The sequence below is a fragment of the Gopherus flavomarginatus genome, chromosome 6 (assembly GCF_025201925.1).
Source record: "Gopherus flavomarginatus isolate rGopFla2 chromosome 6, rGopFla2.mat.asm, whole genome shotgun sequence".
Classification (NCBI taxonomy): Eukaryota; Metazoa; Chordata; order Testudines; family Testudinidae; genus Gopherus; species Gopherus flavomarginatus.
Window position 1 is genome coordinate 81,264,547 of NC_066622.1, and position 18,843 is coordinate 81,283,389.

The window sequence follows — 18,843 nt, forward strand, 5'->3', positions numbered from 1 at the left end:
GATTGGGGGTCATAGTGGATCACAAGCTAAATATAAGTCAACAGTGTAACACTTTAAAAAAAAAAAAAGCGAACATCATTCTGGGATGTATTAGCAGGAGTGTTGTAAGCACGAGATGAGTAGTAGTTCTTCCACTCTAGTCTGTGCTGATTAGGCCTGAACTGGAGCACTGTGTCCAGTTCTGGGTGCCATGTTTCAGGAAAGATGTGGACAAATTGGAGAAAGTACAGAAAAGAGCAACAAAATGATTAAACATCTAGAAAACATGACCTATGAGGGAAGATTGCAAAAAAAGGGTTTGTTTACTCTGAAGAAAGAAGTCTGAGGGGGCATGTAACTTTTCAAGTACATAAAAGATTGTTACAAGGAGGAAGAAAAATTATTCTCCTGAACCTCTGAGAATAGGACAAGAAGCAATGGGCTTAAATTGCAGCAAGGGCAGTTTTAGTTGGACATTAAGAAAAACTTCTAGTGCTGCAGTCAGGGTGGTTAAGCACTGGAATAGATTGCCTAGGGAGGTTGTGGAATCTCCATTGTTGGAGATTTCCAAGAGCAGGTAAAACACCTGTCATGGATGGTCTAGATAATACTTAGTCCTGCCATGAGTGCAGGGGCCTGGAATAGATGACCCCTTGAGGTCCCTTCCAGTCTTATGATTCTATTCTATTGCTGGAAAGCAATATCTAGGAATTATTGAAGTGCCAGGATTCCTCCGTGACACAAACTTTCTAGTGTGCTGAAGCCAGTGTACATCTTTTATGGCTGCTATATAAACAAGATAAAGTATATGGGTGAGAGGAGACACTCTGGAACTTCACATTCAGGTTATGTGAAGTGTTTTAGGCAGCTAAACTGCCTGTCTTCCTGCTTATGTTGGAGCAGCAGTATGCTATTATTTATCGTATATTTGAATACATAGTTCAATGTGTGTGTGGAGAAAACATGCTCTGAGCTTAATGATGCAGTAGATTTTCCTTGAATATATATTGAACTCTTCAGGGAAGCATAAGGTAAGATCAGATATCTATAAGCCCGAGCTGAAATTTCAGTCAGCCAGCCGATTCACAAAAAGCTACATTACCTGCCAATGTTGGATGCCCTCAGTTGCAACTTCATCAGATTGCAAGAGAAAAATAACCACAGATAAAGTTTAGCCTGGTTGAAGCAACTTGGTTTTTATTAATGCAAGCACATCCAGTCAAACACAGAATATCCTGCTTTATGGTACAGCTTTATATGTAGCAATGCAGCTCAGAATACCAGAACACAGTATTTAAGGAATGTATCAAATTGAAGGAGGAAAAAAATTAAAAACAAACCCATGTAGACACTGCACTGATTTCAAGTATATACTAGGACTGATAGACCAGTGAAGTGCACATTCATGTAAAAGCTTTTTTTAATACACATACAGAAAGTGTTCTAAAACTGCATTTCAAATATATACTTTCTTAAATTTTAAGCATCCCTTTTAAAATTTCAATTACATAAACAAAGCTGATATACAATCCCTTTTTATAGTGTCTGACTATATCACTAGCTAGAACTTCTCTGAAAGTGCAAAACACTGTAATAATACAGTAAAAATATTCTTACTCTACCCCAGGGCTGAAAATCAGTACTTCAGCACAGGAAAAATAGCAGCAGATCACAAGAAACAGAGCTATCATCTTGCTTTCTCTGGGCCGTTGGTGTTCACAGCTAGCTGTGTACTTCCTCCTTCCACTTTAATCAGATTTGTTTGTTTAATGGCACTATTTAGCTTTTGTTTGTTGCTCTTTGATCTCAGTGCTATGAGAACAGCAAAAAGTCCTTTCCTTCCCCCTGCAGCCTCCCCTCCCCACCTGGTGTATTTACTTTTCATAAGAACAAATATCTAGGGAAAAAAGCTCTAGTTGGAAACATATTAAGGGCTTAACGCTGCAAACGCTTACTGTGGGTAAATGCAAGCAGGACTACTTAAGGTTGTAAGCATTCAGTAGGAAGCGTTTGCAGGATTGGAACAGAGAAATTGCTTTAACGGCCCTGACCTGTTGTCCAGCTAGTCAAGCATTCTGTCTCCAACAGAGGTCAGCACAAGATGCATCAGAGGAAGGTACCTGCCCATCTACATGAGTGTACAGCACAAACTTGCTCATAGGCCAAGCTTTTTCCCAACCCCCTCAGTTAGAGATTGGTTAATGCCTTGACATATATGAGGGTTTGTATCCCTTCCAAGCTCTTGATGGCATTAAAACAATCCTTTCTAATGTAACTGTCTGGAGTTTCTCATTATCTAGATAAATATTCAATCCTCAGCCCCTAAGAGAACAAGTGTTGGGAAAGAGAACTGACAGTCCTGGGTAACAGTAGGTTCATTAAACAAAATCGGAGCCTGATTTTTTTGGTCTCCCTCCTGGTTCAGACATCATGGGAATGGGGAGGATGATTAAATTTGTTCTGAAAATGGGTAGCCTGCAGTGTAATATGAGCTGGTCAGACACACTGGTTATCATAGTCAAATTATCCTAAAATCAAGAACAGTTAAAAGGAGAAATTGGAAGCATCATTAGTTTATAGATCATCCCTAATTAGGACCCTGATTTGGGGTTGAAAGGCCTGATTCGGTGTCATTGTATGTTTTTAACTTAACATTAATTTCAATGGGCTTTGGCTGAGGCCTACAATGATAGCTTGAATATATGCCAGAATAATCAGATGCCATAGATTCTTAGTCTTAATTGGTTGTCTGTCAATTCAGGCTAGCATTTTCAAAGGGACCTAGGGAATGAGATGCCCAAATTGAATGGAAATGGCATGTCTTGCTCCTTTAAGCTTCAAATTTGATGTCCCAGTTCATGTCCTCCCTCCCCCTCTCATTTTAAAACTTATTTTCAAAAGACACATTACATTTATTTTGTTGAGATTATCTAGATTAGACACTCTTTTCTCTTTTTAAAATAAATCCCTGATAAAGAAAATGAAAAATATTCTGCACCCAAAACTCAAAGGATAGTTCCCAAAGTGTTAATACTTTAAAAAAAAAAAATCTAGCAGTTGTCCCATTTCTTCTCTTCAAAGCATGTAACAAAAATATGTTTTGCTGCACCTTCACTATTGTAGGCAGACATACTCTAGTTCATGTGCCATATCTTCCAGTTTATTTACAAAGTACGTTATAGCTGGTTTTTAGACATCCATATTTTTATTTTGCTTGCTTCCAGCCCAGAATCATAGAAGGTACACTGGACAATTTCAGTACCTTGTAAGGCACTATTCTCCGATGTAAGAGAGGAACAGCCTCACTGCGGATGTCTAAGGCCCTGGTCCTGCAGACACTGATGCACCTCCTTGACTTCAGCATGCGAGTTGTCCCAGGGATTTGAATGTGACTCTTCATTCCTTCCCTTCAATTCCTTACCTGCTTAAAGTTAAGGAGATGTGTCAGTGTTTGTAGGATTGGGACCTAATGGTGTTGAACCTGTGCAGTGTTTTGGTTGTATTTGGTGTGTTTATATTTGTTTTGTTTTTTTAAGGTGGAAGTAATCAAAATAAAGATTTGGATGTCATTAGACTAAGACCTCACCATGGATACCATGTCCCATGATACACTTCATCTCTGAGAACAGGGCCCTGCCCTTATGTTTTTAAAATAAAAACCAAAATCCTTCATTTTTAAGTGCCTTAAGGTTGACATGTGAAATATTTACCATCTTTATTTCATAAAAGGTATTGTATATACAAAACAGACCTCAGCCAGTGAGGTCTTGTTTCTCAATCCAAGACATTCACTATTTAAAAACAAAGTTCTTCCTGTGTGCTTTAGATTCTGCAGGTCAGATCCAAAATCTCAGGCCCTATTAAGCAGAGTTGTCCTAGAAATGAAAAAAAATAAATCACATGTATTATAGCAATTCTTCTTCCTACCACAATGAAAGAGGCATTCTTGTTCAAGGTAATGAAGTCGTGTCAGATTCCTTGTTTTTTTTTATTAGAATTTTCTTTAAGGGCCAGATCCTAAACTGGTCTTACCTGGGATAGCTCAACTGAAGTCAATAGAGATGCTGATTTACATCAGCTGAGAATCTGGCTCTAAATCTTTCCTCCTATCTGATCAGAATGGCAAGTGTGTGAATGATGACTGTGCAGTCCAATGTCAATGCAATTGTAGGGCTTCAACAGGAATCTGAGCATTCAAAGCCCAAGTATAGTGAGCCCCTGGAGTAGTGGACAATGGAAAGAGTCCTCTCCCTGCCCTGACCATCCATGGGCATCTGTCCAGAAAGGGCAGTTTGGCTTCTTGCACTGTCAACAGTGCTGCAGTACCCAAAGGAGGAGTGGGTTCAGGCAAATACTACATTCTCCCCAACACATTGGCTGGTGCTTGGAGGGTAGTGCTGGGTTTAGTGCATGCTACACCTCCTGTACGTAAGTAGCAACTACTGCTCTTGAGCAGGCTCCTCCAAGCATTCCTGGTGGCACTATACCTTCCTCTGCATTACCCTGGCATAATGTCTCCAGCCATCATCACAACCATACTTAACTCTGAGAAATAACACCCTATTATTTCATCTCTCAGCCTCTTCAGGGTCTCTTCAACTAGGATTGTGGAGTCAAAACTAAATGTTTAAAGAGGTTGAAAATCACTTATAAATAGTTTTGAGACCTAAATTTTAATTTCAATGTGTGGTCTGCACAGCTGAGTAAATCAGTTCTTTCTCTTTGTATGCAAACAAAAACGGGAAATTTCAAAGCTATGTGTCCATCCACACAATACATGGAACATGCAAATCTGGCTGTGTATATGCTCAGTGCATGAAGTGAGTGCATTACAAAAGAGATTGTTTATGGACACAGAAAGGGGCTAAGATTTTGAAAAGATTTTATACCTGAGTGTCTTCCAGCTGTCTTTTTCCATGTGATTTTCTGGACCTTCACTTTCGAAGGATGCTATGAACAGAGCTAGATAATAAAACAAATAAGAGCGATCAAAAATGGATGTGTCCAGTTTCTTAAAGAATCATTAAAATAATCAATGAAATAATGATGTTGGTAGGTGCCAGATTAGTAAAATGTGGGCAGTGGTCATACAAACTTATCTAAACTGCCATGTCATTTTTCTAATGTGACCTGGAGGGCCAGTTCAGGAAGATTAAAAAAGTAGGAATGCCTTTTTTTTTTTTTTTTGCTTACACATTTCTTTATTTTTCCTTTCTGGTGCTCTTCCCATGCCTATGCAACAATAGAAGGGAAGACCCACTATAAACGTAAATAAAAGACTGAGAGCTTTTACCTTCTTCACTGTAAATAGGTGCCGTGAGTAGATAACTCTGGATCTTCTTATCCTTCTCAAAAGGACACTCTACTTGTTTCCATGTTATGAAATCATGAATTAGTCTTGAAATTTCCCAAAATTTCTGCATGAGGCAATAAAAAAAACATAATATTAAACAAACTTTTTCTTCAGTTTCCTATCAAATTCAGTCAGGCTCCTTGGCCTCAGGTTCAAGGCCCTTTAATCTTGCTCTGGCTGATGTCTCTGCTCATCTTCCTCTACTCCACCTTCTCACTCCCTATCCTGTCTCCTTACTGGTCCTTTTAACCTTCTTTCATTCCTAGCTTCACACCTGCTCTTCTGGGGTCCCCTAGACTTGGAACAGTTTGTCACTATTTGCCAAACAACAAATATTTCTCTTCTCCTTTATATCCCAAGGTCCACCAGCAAGCCTTCCTCTTTCTGCTCTAGAATCACGAGCTGTTGACCCATTTCTTGCTTTGTGTGTGTGATCTCTCCATTGTATTAAAAATGTCAAAGCAGCCCTAAGTATAAGCTCTTCAGAGAAAGGGTCTTAGTTCATTTGTAAAGCATCCCTTAAATTTAAACTATGCAAACTATTTAATTTATGTAATGAACAGCTATTTTTTCCACTAAATATTTCCAGGAGCACTGTTTCTCATATTTGTTAGAATGAATGTGGTTGTGTATGTGGTGTTTTGTTTCTTTTTTAATCAAACATGCTTTTAGGAGTATATACGGAATATCAGAATGTGTCTGCAATTATTATGCAGGGAGAGAATCCAAGTCTGGTCCAAATTCTGCTATGTAAATCACATGCAGATTTTTTAAAAAATCTAATAGCAGCAGCCATGGACTGAAGTATTGTTTCTGTTGAGGTCAATGGCAGTTTTCTCACTGACTTCAAATAGAAGCAGGATTGGGCCCCAGGTCTGTACTGTAAATAAATTCTGTATTTCCTTATTGGATGCATTGTGTATTGGACATTACTGATGTGAGATACTTGATATTTGAATGACAAAGGAGGAGAATGGTAACTGCTATTCCTAGGTATTAAGGTGTATTCTTGTTTGCTGTGCAGATGAAATGAGGACTTGAGAATTAGCAGATTCCTTAACAGGAGTGCACTGGGCTATAACAATGAATCAATTTGGGCTTGAAAATGTTTTAGGTGTGTGTTTGTTTTTTATATAGTCCAGAGTGGGAATTCTAGACATTAGAGTAGGGGTTCTAAAGACAACTATTCTAGAGAGAACTCCACGCCCTACTCTGACTTTTCTCCCAATCTATCACTCCTTGTTAATCCTTTATTAGTGCAGGGCAAGATGGGAACTCCTGGTTCAAGCCCTTGTTTGCATTAGTACACTGCTCTGAGAGAGTCAGAGTTCTCTCCTGGTGCCATTTACCAGAGCTGCTGCTTTTTGCCATTGTAATCTTTTCCATATACCTAGCAATTCTCTATTAAGAGAAATTCCTATAGGCTCCAACCTTTTACTTAGCTTCTGTTCTCTGGAATCTGATCTGACATTTGACAGATGTTAAAATAGTGTTGTAACTACTATCCTTCACCACCCACTCTCAATCTTTTCAGGATTCTGAATGCCTTAATGTCACCTATTGCTGCAAGAATATAGACCTAATGTTGTTAGCTTTTCTATTTAAGTTCTTTAAATAGTTCAGGCTATCTCTCACAATTCTTCCTCTGTAGCAATCTGGTTCCTGAGCAGTCAGCCAGAAATGTGCTTAGAATTCCAAATGTGTCCTCACTAGTCCTCCACATGTACTTGGGAGAGTATCTCATGGAAAAGAAAATAGAGTACCCAACTTATGTCATCATTGTTCAAATACTGGAAGTGTCTCTTGTGTGTTCCTTCAGTACATTTATTGGCTTTTTTGAAGTACCGCTAAATACCATTTGGCTGCAACATGTGGTTATTCAGCATAGCAGCTCCTACTGACCGTCACAGAATTTGTACAGCTAAACTTACATGCGCTGCTTTCTAGACTTAGGAATTTGTGTTTCTCTACACCTCTCCAGTGCCTTGTGACTCAAAGTTTAATCCCCTCTTTCTGCCTAGTCAGTTTTTTCCACTGCTTGCTCCATTGCTGGAGCTAAGCTTGATAGACCTATGGTGCAACATCCTCAACTTCGCTTAGATTTGTTTTCAACTTTAGGTGTAACACCCACACTTCTAACCTGTTGGTTACTTCCCCTATTTCTAATACCCTCTAAAGATCGTTCTGTTAGAGGTTCAGTACTTCTCTTGGTATTTGAGGAGGAACCATGTCACCCGGGTGCATGGAATCACCCCTCTTCAATAGTCAAATTACTCAGTAAGAGAGAAGCTTCAGTAACCTAGTTCTAGCCTATATGAAGCAACAGTGCCCATTAGATGGGGGAGGGATTTCTAAAGTGAACCAATGTGGTGTACACTCAACTAGCCTGTGTAGACCTTGTTTGAAACAGCACTACATTGATGAGTACTAGGAAACTTTTAGTTTGTGCTAGCAGGGTCTACATGGGCCAATTAGTGCACAACATGTTGGTGTGCTTTAGAAATTGCACCCTACTAGTGATCAGTGCTGCTCTTTGTAGACAAGCCCTTAGTGTGAATTTGCTTGAATAGGATCTCTAGATTTGGCCCAGTGTCAACTAATCAACTGTTATCAGCCAAAATACTTTTCTTGTCCTACTCTAGAAAAAACACCTCATTTGTCACAAACGTCCATTTTCCCTTCAGAAGAATGAAACAAAGTTGATTTGTTTTCTGCTGCATCTACCCTTTAATAATCCAGCATGGCTTCTTTTGTGCTTGGAGATAACTTTTGTTTTCACAACTTCTGCTATCTTTTAATTTTCCTACACTGGCTCTTTAAAATCATCTTTTGTATACTCTCAATACTATTCTATAAATTCCTCTATCCACCTCCACGTGTGATCTTGTAATCTCTTTCATGACTTTTCAAGCCTCTTATTATCCGAGCTCCCTTGTTAAGTGTTGAAGGATTTTCCCTTTTTTTAGCATCCTTCATACTAGTGTTTCATCACATTGTATTCTACCCAGCATTTCCCTCTTCTCTGCTGAAATCCTGTCTTCTTTCAATTTCATCTGTCTCGTGTCACTTTGGTTAACAGAGCCAGTTGACTAAAGTCACCCCTGATTGCATACTTTCTACATTTTCTTGTGCATTTTGCCTATTCTTTTATATTCAGCTTTTAAATATGGTATCACTAGTGTTTTCAATTGTATTGGAACGATCATTTAACATAGCTGAATTAAATTTCTGCAGTTTATATATGTACGTGTGTGTGTGTGTGGTATTTGATCTGTAATCTAGATGTACTAAATCTACTTCATGCTTTCCAGTGTATTATGCTTATAGGAATTAGATATCTAAAGTTCACAGTCCTCCCCCTGGAAAACTATCTGCCTCTGTGTATAGATTACAGGCAGGCTGAATAATTTAGGAGACATATTTATACTGGACTATAAGAATTCTCTATTTACAAATATTTGGGAATTTAAAAATGAATATACAGCATTTGCTTATGCTACTTCTATAATTGGAGACACCTACCTTGAAGTTTATCTGTCCATTGGGCAAGCGGTTTGTGTGCATCTTGTGCAGAAAGTAGATATCTTTAATGAACAGGTTGAAAACGGGGATGACAATTTTTTCCCGATTGCTGTTGGCAGTCTGAGATCTCTGTGCTGCTCCCTGTAGGGCTGTCCGGTAATTACAAAAGTTGCTGGATGGGTCCATGTGATGCTGTTTTAAATAACCCCCCGCCCCAAAATACTATTATTATGTTTCTCATAGATATGATCTAATCCAATGATTGTTTTTTTTAGCAGTTGATCTAATTATACAAAGAGTAACATATGCTTTTCTTTATTTCTTTTCGGATCCATTCATAATCATTCAAGACAGGCCAGTCAATGTATGTAGTTTGGATCTAAGCTTTGGATGCAAGGTACTGGATTGATATTACATTTAATAAACACCTTTTAGTGGCTTAGGGAATGTTTAAAGGGAACAATGTGCTTCCCTAAAAGACACTTAATCTACATTTTTATCTGTCTGTTGATTGTGTTTTGAGAAGTTTCTTAGTGAACATTTTTTGATCCCAGATCTCCACTAGATGGAGTTCTTTAATTAGAGATCACGGTAAAAAAGACACATCCGTTTAGATCTAGAGGTGAGAGAAATGGTCACTGTTAAAGGAAGTGCCTAGGAATATCTTTGGTTTGAGAATTCATTCCACTGTTAGAAAAAGTGTCATCTGAAGGGAATTAAAAAGAAGAAAATCTATATCAATCTTTTTCCCATGGCAGGGAGAGGACTTCAAGTCAAGAGAAATAGTGCCAACCATCCCCAACTTATATGCATCCACACCTATGCCTAAGGCATTAGTACCTGATTTTTATTAAACAGGGTGTAAATGTTGTATATACCTCTAAAACATCGAATTTTGCTGTTTTGACCTTGGACCAGGTTTTCTTTAGCCGTGCTACAGGACTCAGGTTCATGCCAGCTGAAATGTAAGGGAGAGAAAGATGATTAAAACAAAGTTTGAGTGTACTTTTTTTAAATGTCAGTGTTGCATTTTTACACTCTTGTGCATTTTATTCTTTGGAAGACACTTCAAAGCTGAGACTTCCAGCTAACACCCATGCATTAATCTGTCACGGGTGCATGATACCACAGCACGGGATATGCCTACAGATGGAGTCAGTGAAGCTGGAGAATGTGACCATGCTCATGTTGCTTAGGCTGTCAAGTGTGGTGGTCTTGACTACAAGCCAGCAGCTATGCTGGAGATACTCACAGATAATGGCCATCATTGAGTTGAAGTTTCCGATGTTGAAGCACTCTCGTGCCACATCAATAAAAAATTCCACTATTCTCGTCCGCTGCTTTTTCTTCACAACCTGAAACAAAGAACATGCCTTTGAGATGAAAGGGAAGGTGTATGTGAAGGGGGGCGGTGACTGGTAACAGCACCTCCCAGAGGATTCAGGGGGCCTGGGGCAAAGCTAGGGAGCTGTAGTGCTTGTACTCACCCGGCGGTGGTTTGGGTCTTCGGTGGCATTTCGGCGGAGGGGGCCCTTCAGTTGCTTCACGTCTTCGGCAGTGCTGAAGGGCCCTCTGCTGCTGAAATGCAGCTGAAGACCCAGACTGCCACAGGGCCCCTGTGGGGCCTGGGGCAAATTACCCCACTTGCCCCACCCTCTGGGCGGCCCTGACTGGTGACCTTCCAGAATGTGCTTTTGGAATTGGCGTCTCTCTGGGCTGTCTCCACATGAGAGGTCTTATGAGGCAGCCTTAAGGGTATTCTGTCCAGATTCCCTTTTTTATTAAAAAATAGCCACTGGATTTGGGGCTCCTATCAGTTGATGGGGGGAAGTGCAGTTCTTTGTTCACATATGAGATAAAGGATTAGGGAATAGCATATAAACAAACCAAATTCTCTTAAGTAATTTCCTTGTCCCAGGGAGGGAGGGGGGAAAGAGAGAGAGTGAGAGAATGAAGCTGCCATCAGAATGCCAAAGATGAACCAAGAATTCAAACCTCAAAGAAATGAATGCCAAACTTGTGTCCTAGAGGATCTGTAGGTCTTAATTCCAGGGTGAAATGAAAAAGGGAAGGGTCGAGAGTGTTTCTCAAGCCTTAGGTGTTTTTCATTATCACTAAGGAGATTTTACCCAAACTACTTAATGACACTCGAGGATGATGACAGAATATAAATAATTTTCCTTTACTGCAACGATGCTAATGGGTGAGGCTAGTTATCTGCATTGCATGTTTGGTTTCCTTCCCATCAGATGCAGTGCCGCGTGCTGGTTGTGCTTTACCAATGGCTGGCATCCAAAGCCTATTAGTACTAAAATTACTCTTATCCCATTGGCTTAAATTCCTTTGTTAAAACTCTTTTTCCTGCACTCTGACCTGCAGGGCTGGGCTGGCCTGGCTAATACACATGTGGTCCTCTGTGTCCCTTCCTTCATTCATCTTCAGCCGGGAACTACTTTTAAACAGAATATGCTATGTTATCTCACTGTTGTTTTGCTGATGTGTCATGACAAAAGAAAATGTTTCAGTAGTCACAAGTTTGGCACAATCTTCAGCATGGAGACTAAGAATGTTGTTTTGGTTGCTTTAATAAATGTGTTGGTGCTGCCTGACAATCCCAGAGGTTTTTTTGTAATTGAGTATCCATGGGAGCAATCTCTCTCTAGAGACTAGTAATAACCAATGAGATTTCAAAAGAGGCCACGACTGGCATTTTTGTACCCAGTCTCAGCAGAGGGTCATAGACTGAGTGGATGTGGAGACTGAATTGCCCACAGAGCAGATTTTTCACTTCAAAGAGCTGATACATGCCAGTATTGATATTGCCCTGGCAGCTCTACAGACTTAGGGACTGATCCTCAGCTGGTGTAAATCGGCGGTGTCCCACAGACTTCACTGGACTTATGCTCACTTAACTTGCAGGGCTATTGGTGTTCCTACTCTGAAGTGTTTATTTCAAAGTGGCAACATGCTCCTGGAACTCCAGATGTGGTGATCAAGTGAAAGGAGAGCTCTTACACTTGACACAACTGGAATATGTACACAAAAAGAGATTGACTTGGGCAGTACAGTTTTTGTGCATTTTCCCATTATAGAAGATACATTTAGTTTATATGGATTCTCTCTCTCTTTTTTCCCTTCCCACCCCTCACTCAGTTTCTTCTCCTTAATCCTGTGTGTACAACAGCAGAAGGTATTCCCATGGCATTCAGTGTCGTCCCAAAATAAGCACAATGACTTAATTGCATAATGCTATGGAAGAAGGACAAAATGAATTTGCAATGCAGCAAAACATTTGTTTTACTACTGGTAGCTTTGGGAATAGCCAAGCGTGCTATGAAAACACAAAAAAGCTATGTTAAATCAAATTTAATGGAAGTTCCCCTTCAGTGGGTGTAACTAGTATAAATATGGAAGCTATGCAGAAATATAAATCATGGGGCATTGAACCTAAAAAACACTGAAACATGTACATAACTTCATGCATGAGTTGTTCTATTGACTTAAGTGGGACTACTCAGGTGCACATGGAGGTGAATTTACTTAAATTTCTGCAGGATCAGGGTCCCTATGCATAACATCACAATGATGTGGTTTGTCTTTAAAGGCAGGGTTCCTTGATAGAAATAAGATTCCCCCAGTACTTACCCTACAAATCTCTGTAGCCACCAGCATGCTGAGACAGTTGAACCAGTTGTCATAGGCCTCCAAGGTGTAGGTTTTGGTAACATCGCCTCGGCACTAAAGAGAAGAGGCCATATATTAATCCCCACTAAGCCCGAATAAAGATTACTGTAAATGTATCCTGTCATCACATGTTAACTATAAACCGGTATCCGGTAATGAGGTAACCTCACTGAACAGCTCTGGGTTATGAGCACACAGAAGGGTGCAGATATTTCTACTCATTTTTTTTCTGCTCAGGCGGGTTGAGAGGGAGAAGAGGGCAAGGGTTATAGATGGTTCAAATGTGTGCAAATTTTCCTACCCTTTACCCATCTTCCTCAAAAGAAATGTGTGTGTGTGTGTTCGTTCTCTCTCTCTCTTTCGTTTAACATATTACCTTATTATCCGAAGAAAGTTAAGAAAAAAAAGTTGCCTGTGAAATCAGTGTCAATTTTTTAAGGATGCCCCAATAGATTACTAGAAATGATGCTTCAATTAAAACTTCTGATTATTTCTACTTAATCTGTAGAGAGCATCTATAATGTTAATATCTCAGCAGATTTCCCTAGTTCCTGTTCTTACAACAGATTTGCCATTGAGGTCCAAGAGGGAAATGAAGGGGCAATTGCCTTCTCTAGCATCTTGTCTTCCAAACTTCTGAACATCCCAATGTTAAAGCACCATAAAATATGAAGCGGGGCTGTTTCTTTGTTTTTCTTTCACTCTTTAGCTGTATCTCCTCTGGCAAAGGGCAAAAAATAACATAAACCCACAGTCAGAAGCAGCAAAACCAGTGCTGGACATTTAGTAGGTGGTGTCCTTTTGGACTGTGCCATTTTACTGGTTAAGAGAAGATCTGTTTGTGTTCTACCCTCTGAATTATAATTTAGATGTAATGGGACAAACCTGTTAGGCTGTCATCTCTGCTGGGTGGATGCCATTCTCAAAAGAGTGAACAACTTTGTATTCCCTGTTCAATATTTAAATAGTTATTCTTTCTTTCCCTAGAAGTCTGCTTATGTGTTAGCATGTGTCTGGATGGCTGGCTCAAGTTAACATTAGAGATCACACTAATTTACATCAAGGAACTAGTAATGCTTGATCAACAGCATCAGGATTTAACTAGCCCAGAGTTTCAAGAAGCATGAGGGAATTGCCAGGTCAGAGAGTCAGAATGGTTCTCTGAACTGCCATAGCAGCAGGAGTAACTCAGCTTTTCTTTGGTAAAACCAAAGAAAAAGACTATCATGATGATTGTCCCTGAGTATGGTAGAAACACTTGGAAACAGAAACCCAGGTAGTTTCAATACTGCTAAACCAGACTTACTAATTCTGTGGTAGCTGAATTGCCACAGAATTCTGCTACCTCCTAGCCTTTCATGAATCTGGCATACAGACATTTGAACTGCTGAGGCTCTTTACTCCTTACCCACACACGCACCTTGTGGTTATCCAGGGAATCCATGTGACTGACAATCTGCATCAGATCCTCTGCGTAAATGTTGCTCACCCTCTCCTGCATTGGGGGAGTAGGAATTGTCAATGTACAAAGGCCAGCATAAACAGGATTCCAGCTGAAAGGTATGCCAGTGGGGCCTAAGACATTACCAGAGTGGCCTTCATACCTCTCTCTCTTACAAGCTTTGCTCTAATTATCCTGATTGAGCTTAGGCACCAACAATGAATTAACTTGCTCTAGTTCTGTTCTTCTGAGACCCCAATAATCCAAGTGTCACCCTCTCTCTGTCTAGTACCAGTAGGAAACTAGGAAAGAAGCCTCTATCCTGGCACCAGCTCTCACTCTCCCTCCATTCTTTGTCAGTGGATTGGAAGGAGAGGCCAAACACTGAGGTACCATGTGGTTGCCTTCATAGTAGCTTGACTATAAAGCTGGCCCTGGCTTTTAGAGACCCAATGTTTGGGAGTGTCTTCCTCCTCGCCCCTGAAAGCATTGTACCCTCTTTGTTCCCTCACAGATTTACCTGGTTGCTCTTGTGCGTTCATCACTTCCCATCTGTTAGAGTGGAACACTTTAATTACACTGAAAGTCTGATCTTACTCCCACTGACGTCAATGGCAAACTCCTGGCTTTGAATATGTTAACATGCAGTAAATAGAAAACGAAAGGACTAAAATGTGGAAATCGAAATCTCACCAGCTCAATATGAGTTAGCTGCTGCGCCAAGATCAGTGGGTCACAACATATGCTCAGTATGTCCTTCTGGGTTGACTGAGGCTTGTTTTTAAGTATGGTTCCTTTATCAGTAACAGGTTGCCTGAATTTCTCTTTTATCTCCTGGTACTGACTCCTTGCAGAGAGGGTCATCAGTAGATTCTGTGTCATCTGGCTGATGATCTTCTTCACGGTTCCATTTTCCTAAGCGTAAGATGACAGAATCATTGATAAGTAGGAACCTTTACTCTGTACTGTGAGTACAAATATGGGATTTGTATCAGCAAGGAATTTCTGACTGGTTAATAAGGCTGCTTAGCATCTGGTATTTTCTATCCTATCATCACAGCTGATTTTTATGTGCAAATGAGCCCATCTCAGGGTTATCATAAACCTAGTCCCAGATTTGGACCTTAGCGTCCAAAATATGGGGGTTAGCATGAAAACCTCCAAGCTTAATTACCAGCTTGGACCTGGTACTTGCTGCCACCACCCAAAAATTTAGAGTGTTTTGGGGCACTCTGGTCCCCCTGAAAAACCTTCCCTGGGGACACCAAGACCCAAATCCCTTGAGTCTCACAACAAACCCTTCCCCCCTCCAGGTGTTCCTGGAGAGAGAGACAGAAGTAAACTCCGTGGATCTAAACAGAGGGATTCCATCCTCTTTATTTCCAGTCCTGGAAACACAAGCACTTCCCTCTTCACCCAGAGGGAATGCAAAGTCAGGCTAGTAAATCTAACACACACAGATTTCCCCCTGACTTCTTCCTCCCACCAATTCCCTGGTGAGCTGCAGACTCAATTCCCTGGAGTTCCCCACTAAAGAAAAACTCCAACAAGTCTTAAAAGAAAGCTTTATATAAAAAGAAAGAAAAATACATAAAAATGGTCTCTCTGTATCAAGGTGACAAATACAGGGTCATTTGCTTAAAAGAATATTGAATAAACAGCCTTATTCAAAAAGAATACAATTCAAAGCACTCCAGCAACTATATCCATGTAAATACAAAAGAAAACAATAGAAACCTTACTGCCTTACTATATGGTACTTACAATTTGGAAATAGAAGATTAGAAAGCAGGAAACAGAAATCACTTCTCATAGCCAAGAGAGTGCAGGCAGAAGACCCCAGAACAAAGGAATCACACATACAAAGCCCTCCACCCAGATTTGAAAAAGTCTTGTTTCCTGATTGGTTCTCTGGTCAGGTGTTTCAGATTACTTCTTTCCAGGTGTAAGAGACATTAACCCTTAGCTATCTGTTTATGACAAGGGTACTCTAAATATCTATGTAGCTTTGCAAATTAACACTTGCACACCCTCCTTCCCAACTTTTTCAACAGCTCTCTTTCAGTTGCCAAAGCAATTACTCAGCTTTCCTGTGCCTTCCTCTTTCCCTATGATCTCTCTCTTGGCTTCCCATGCATCAATTTCTTTGAAGTACGGTGGTGCTTTAAGAGTTAATGTTGTTGCTGTCATGTTCTCTGCATCCAGAGTCAACTGGATGCACTGAAGTGGGGTGGAATGGGTCCGTGACTATTCAAGGACGGCACCAATGTGCAGTGATGACTGAAAACTATGTAGCAGATGCAAGAGATGATGGCTATCAAAAATTTGTCTGTAGTATGCTATAATTAAGCAATAATAGTGTCATATCATTGCTTTACAAGGCAATAATCTGGCTCCAAAGTGGAATCAAATAAGAAGCTGAAGGCAGCATACCTTATCTTGATGAGGCAACAGGATTATTGCTGAGCAGCAGCTGGCTGGAGCTATTATTGCTATTATGCTACGAAAGCCTAAAATACAAGTTTGCAGGAGTTTCTTAAAGAGTTCTGATTCTACTCAGAGTTACACTGGGTTTTACACCATAAATCCATTGACAGTTGATTTACACCTGCATAGATGAGGGGAGAATGGCCCCCTAGCAATGGATTATGTATTTTGCAAGATAAGGGAAGAAAGTTTAAATGTAGGAGAAAGTGAGGGTGGTGGGAGGTTTAGATGTTTGTGTGACTATGGAGAAAGCAACTGAAATGGGATAAAACTTAATGAGTTGCCTACAGTCCACATGGCCCTTGAATTTATAAATCTGAGTCTAAGAACACAGTCTAAATATTTGCTCATTCTGCCACAAAAATCAGTTATGCTGTCCTCGAGTCTCCAAGTCATTAGCATGACTGCCTTACATCTGTTTCTATTCACTCCTAATATCTTATACATCCAGAAAAGCAGGAAAGCTGAAAAAGGTGAAAAATTAAAAACAAAACTAAACCAAAACAAAACCCAGTAACTTTGTTTTACACACTGCTAGGTAATTTATTCAAACATAAAAGAACAGGAGACAAATAGTGAGGCTGGGAGCCATTGGCTATTTGTTAGTGTCAAATTACATTTCTAGGGGTCAGACACAGCCTAACCCTTCTCAGACAGAGAACTTGACATGTAGCCTTGTTAAAAGGATAAATGCTACGATACTATAATAAACGGACATCACATGAAACCTCAGCAACTGGTGCGTTGAGCCACTCCATAGAGCCAGTGATTTTTCTCCCAACTGGCAATTTATTCTTGTATATAAAGCTAGAGTATGTCCTCTTGTTCCCAATAATAGAGATTTGAAATGCTCCTATCACAATGGCTAAAAGTCTGAACTTGCTATATCAAAGTGGAAAACGTTTAAAAGTGTGTCACCTTTTTATGACAGGATCCCTGCCAACTACTTTTTTTTCCTGTTTACAAAGACAACAGAAAGGCTATTGTAATCCTACCTCTTTTTCACCTATTAGGACACTGACATTTTCTTAGTAGCATGCAGGTAAACAATACCAATGACTCAATGAACTGGCGTACTTCCTTTTGACAACAGCTGAAGCAGCTAATTGTATAATGACTTGTTGCTGCCTCCTACAATGCTTTCAAACCTGTTTTTCTTCATCCTTCTCTTAAATCAAACAAAGCACATACATAATTCTGTTGTCCTAAAAAGCTAGGGAGGCTAGTCTTTAAATGGATCCAAAACATTAGAAAACATTTTTTTCCAATTTAATTCTTATGATCTATTCATTTTACTTTTTTTTTTTACCTTCAATTTCTTCAGTATAGTCTTCCCCTCATACTTCCCCCTCCTTCCTGTCCCTCTTTCTGACTCCAGTTTTGTAGTGATTTCCTTTGTCATGTGAGCTTCCTAACTGTTTCAGAATAGGATTCTCCATTGCTAGTTTTAGCCACTCTGGATCTACCAGATTGGCAGGTTACTTTGGAGAAAGTTTTCTCCTGTCTTGCTAGACATGAAAGTTCACAACAGTTCAGATTTGTAGCTAGACCAGCGTTGAAAAGGTAAACGTCAGCTTAAAGATCTTTCTTGGTGCTAGTATTACCAAGCTATGTGGTACTCTTGTTATAACTGTTGTCATAGTTCTCATTGGGGATTGGTCCAGAGGCATTGAGGACTAAAGCAAATGCTTTTATAGCTAGCATTAAAGGTTCTTTTGAAAGTTACAGTCCATGTGGATCAGGCACTGAGGGGAATGCATAAAATACACTGTACTGTGCATTGGAATTGTATTCTACCGTACAATCCTCTTTCTTCCTCCTCTCACCTCCCATACCATCAGCAGGTGCTGTGTCATCTCCCCCTGGGACTTGGCAATACACACCCAGTTTTTCCTAAGTTCACCTCCTAACCCATATCCAATGGTTGCTCTGACAGCTCAGCAGCTGCTATTCTAACCTGATTAGGAGGTGTACAGCAATGGTGGGGAGAAAATACGAAGATAATCCTACGTGGAAGAGAAACCTAGGAATCCATTTATTTCCCTCCTTACCTCATCACATTGCGTGATCCTGTGAGCAATCTCCTTCAGCTCCTTCATGGATTTCTCATCCTGGAAGTCATAGGGGAATGTTTCTGTCCATTCTTTCAGGAGCTGAATGATCTTGGCAGCAAAGGATTTTAGCTTTGCCTAGAGAGGAGTAGAGATGGGTTGATTACTGACCCATGGACCTCTTATTGCTGTGAAGGTGAGTGAATGCTTGATGGAGGAAAGTGCACACCCTGAGCCACAATAAAAAATAATTGAATCAGTAGCAGGTGTGTGAATTTGTAAAATATGTATTCAGTTGTGTTGATATCACACAGAGAGAGCTCCCC

The 18,843-nt window shown here is 40.1% G+C and overlaps 1 protein-coding gene across 5 annotated transcripts in view; it reads right to left on the reverse strand.

Annotated features, from left to right (window-relative positions):
• Positions 1-1,155: 1,155 nt before the first annotated feature.
• RASGEF1A (RasGEF domain family member 1A) overlaps positions 1,156-18,843 on the reverse strand; it is a 268,679-nt gene continuing 250,991 nt past the window's right edge. For 4 of the 5 annotated variants that reach the window (XM_050960666.1, XM_050960662.1, XM_050960665.1 and 1 more), the window contains 10 exons: positions 18,518-18,655; positions 14,673-14,894; positions 13,947-14,033; positions 12,500-12,592; positions 10,107-10,209; positions 9,733-9,812; positions 8,855-9,046; positions 5,273-5,396; positions 4,869-4,941; positions 1,156-3,854 (listed from right to left, as the gene is read on the reverse strand). In XM_050960666.1, coding sequence (XP_050816623.1) covers positions 3,830-3,854; positions 4,869-4,941; positions 5,273-5,396; positions 8,855-9,046; positions 9,733-9,812; positions 10,107-10,209; positions 12,500-12,592; positions 13,947-14,033; positions 14,673-14,894; positions 18,518-18,655 — 1,137 coding nt within the window. In that variant the 3' untranslated portion in view covers positions 1,156-3,829. The remainder of the gene's footprint in view (positions 3,855-4,868; positions 4,942-5,272; positions 5,397-8,854; positions 9,047-9,732; positions 9,813-10,106; positions 10,210-12,499; positions 12,593-13,946; positions 14,034-14,672; positions 14,895-18,517; positions 18,656-18,843) is intronic. The other variant, XM_050960663.1, reaches the window with a different exon arrangement.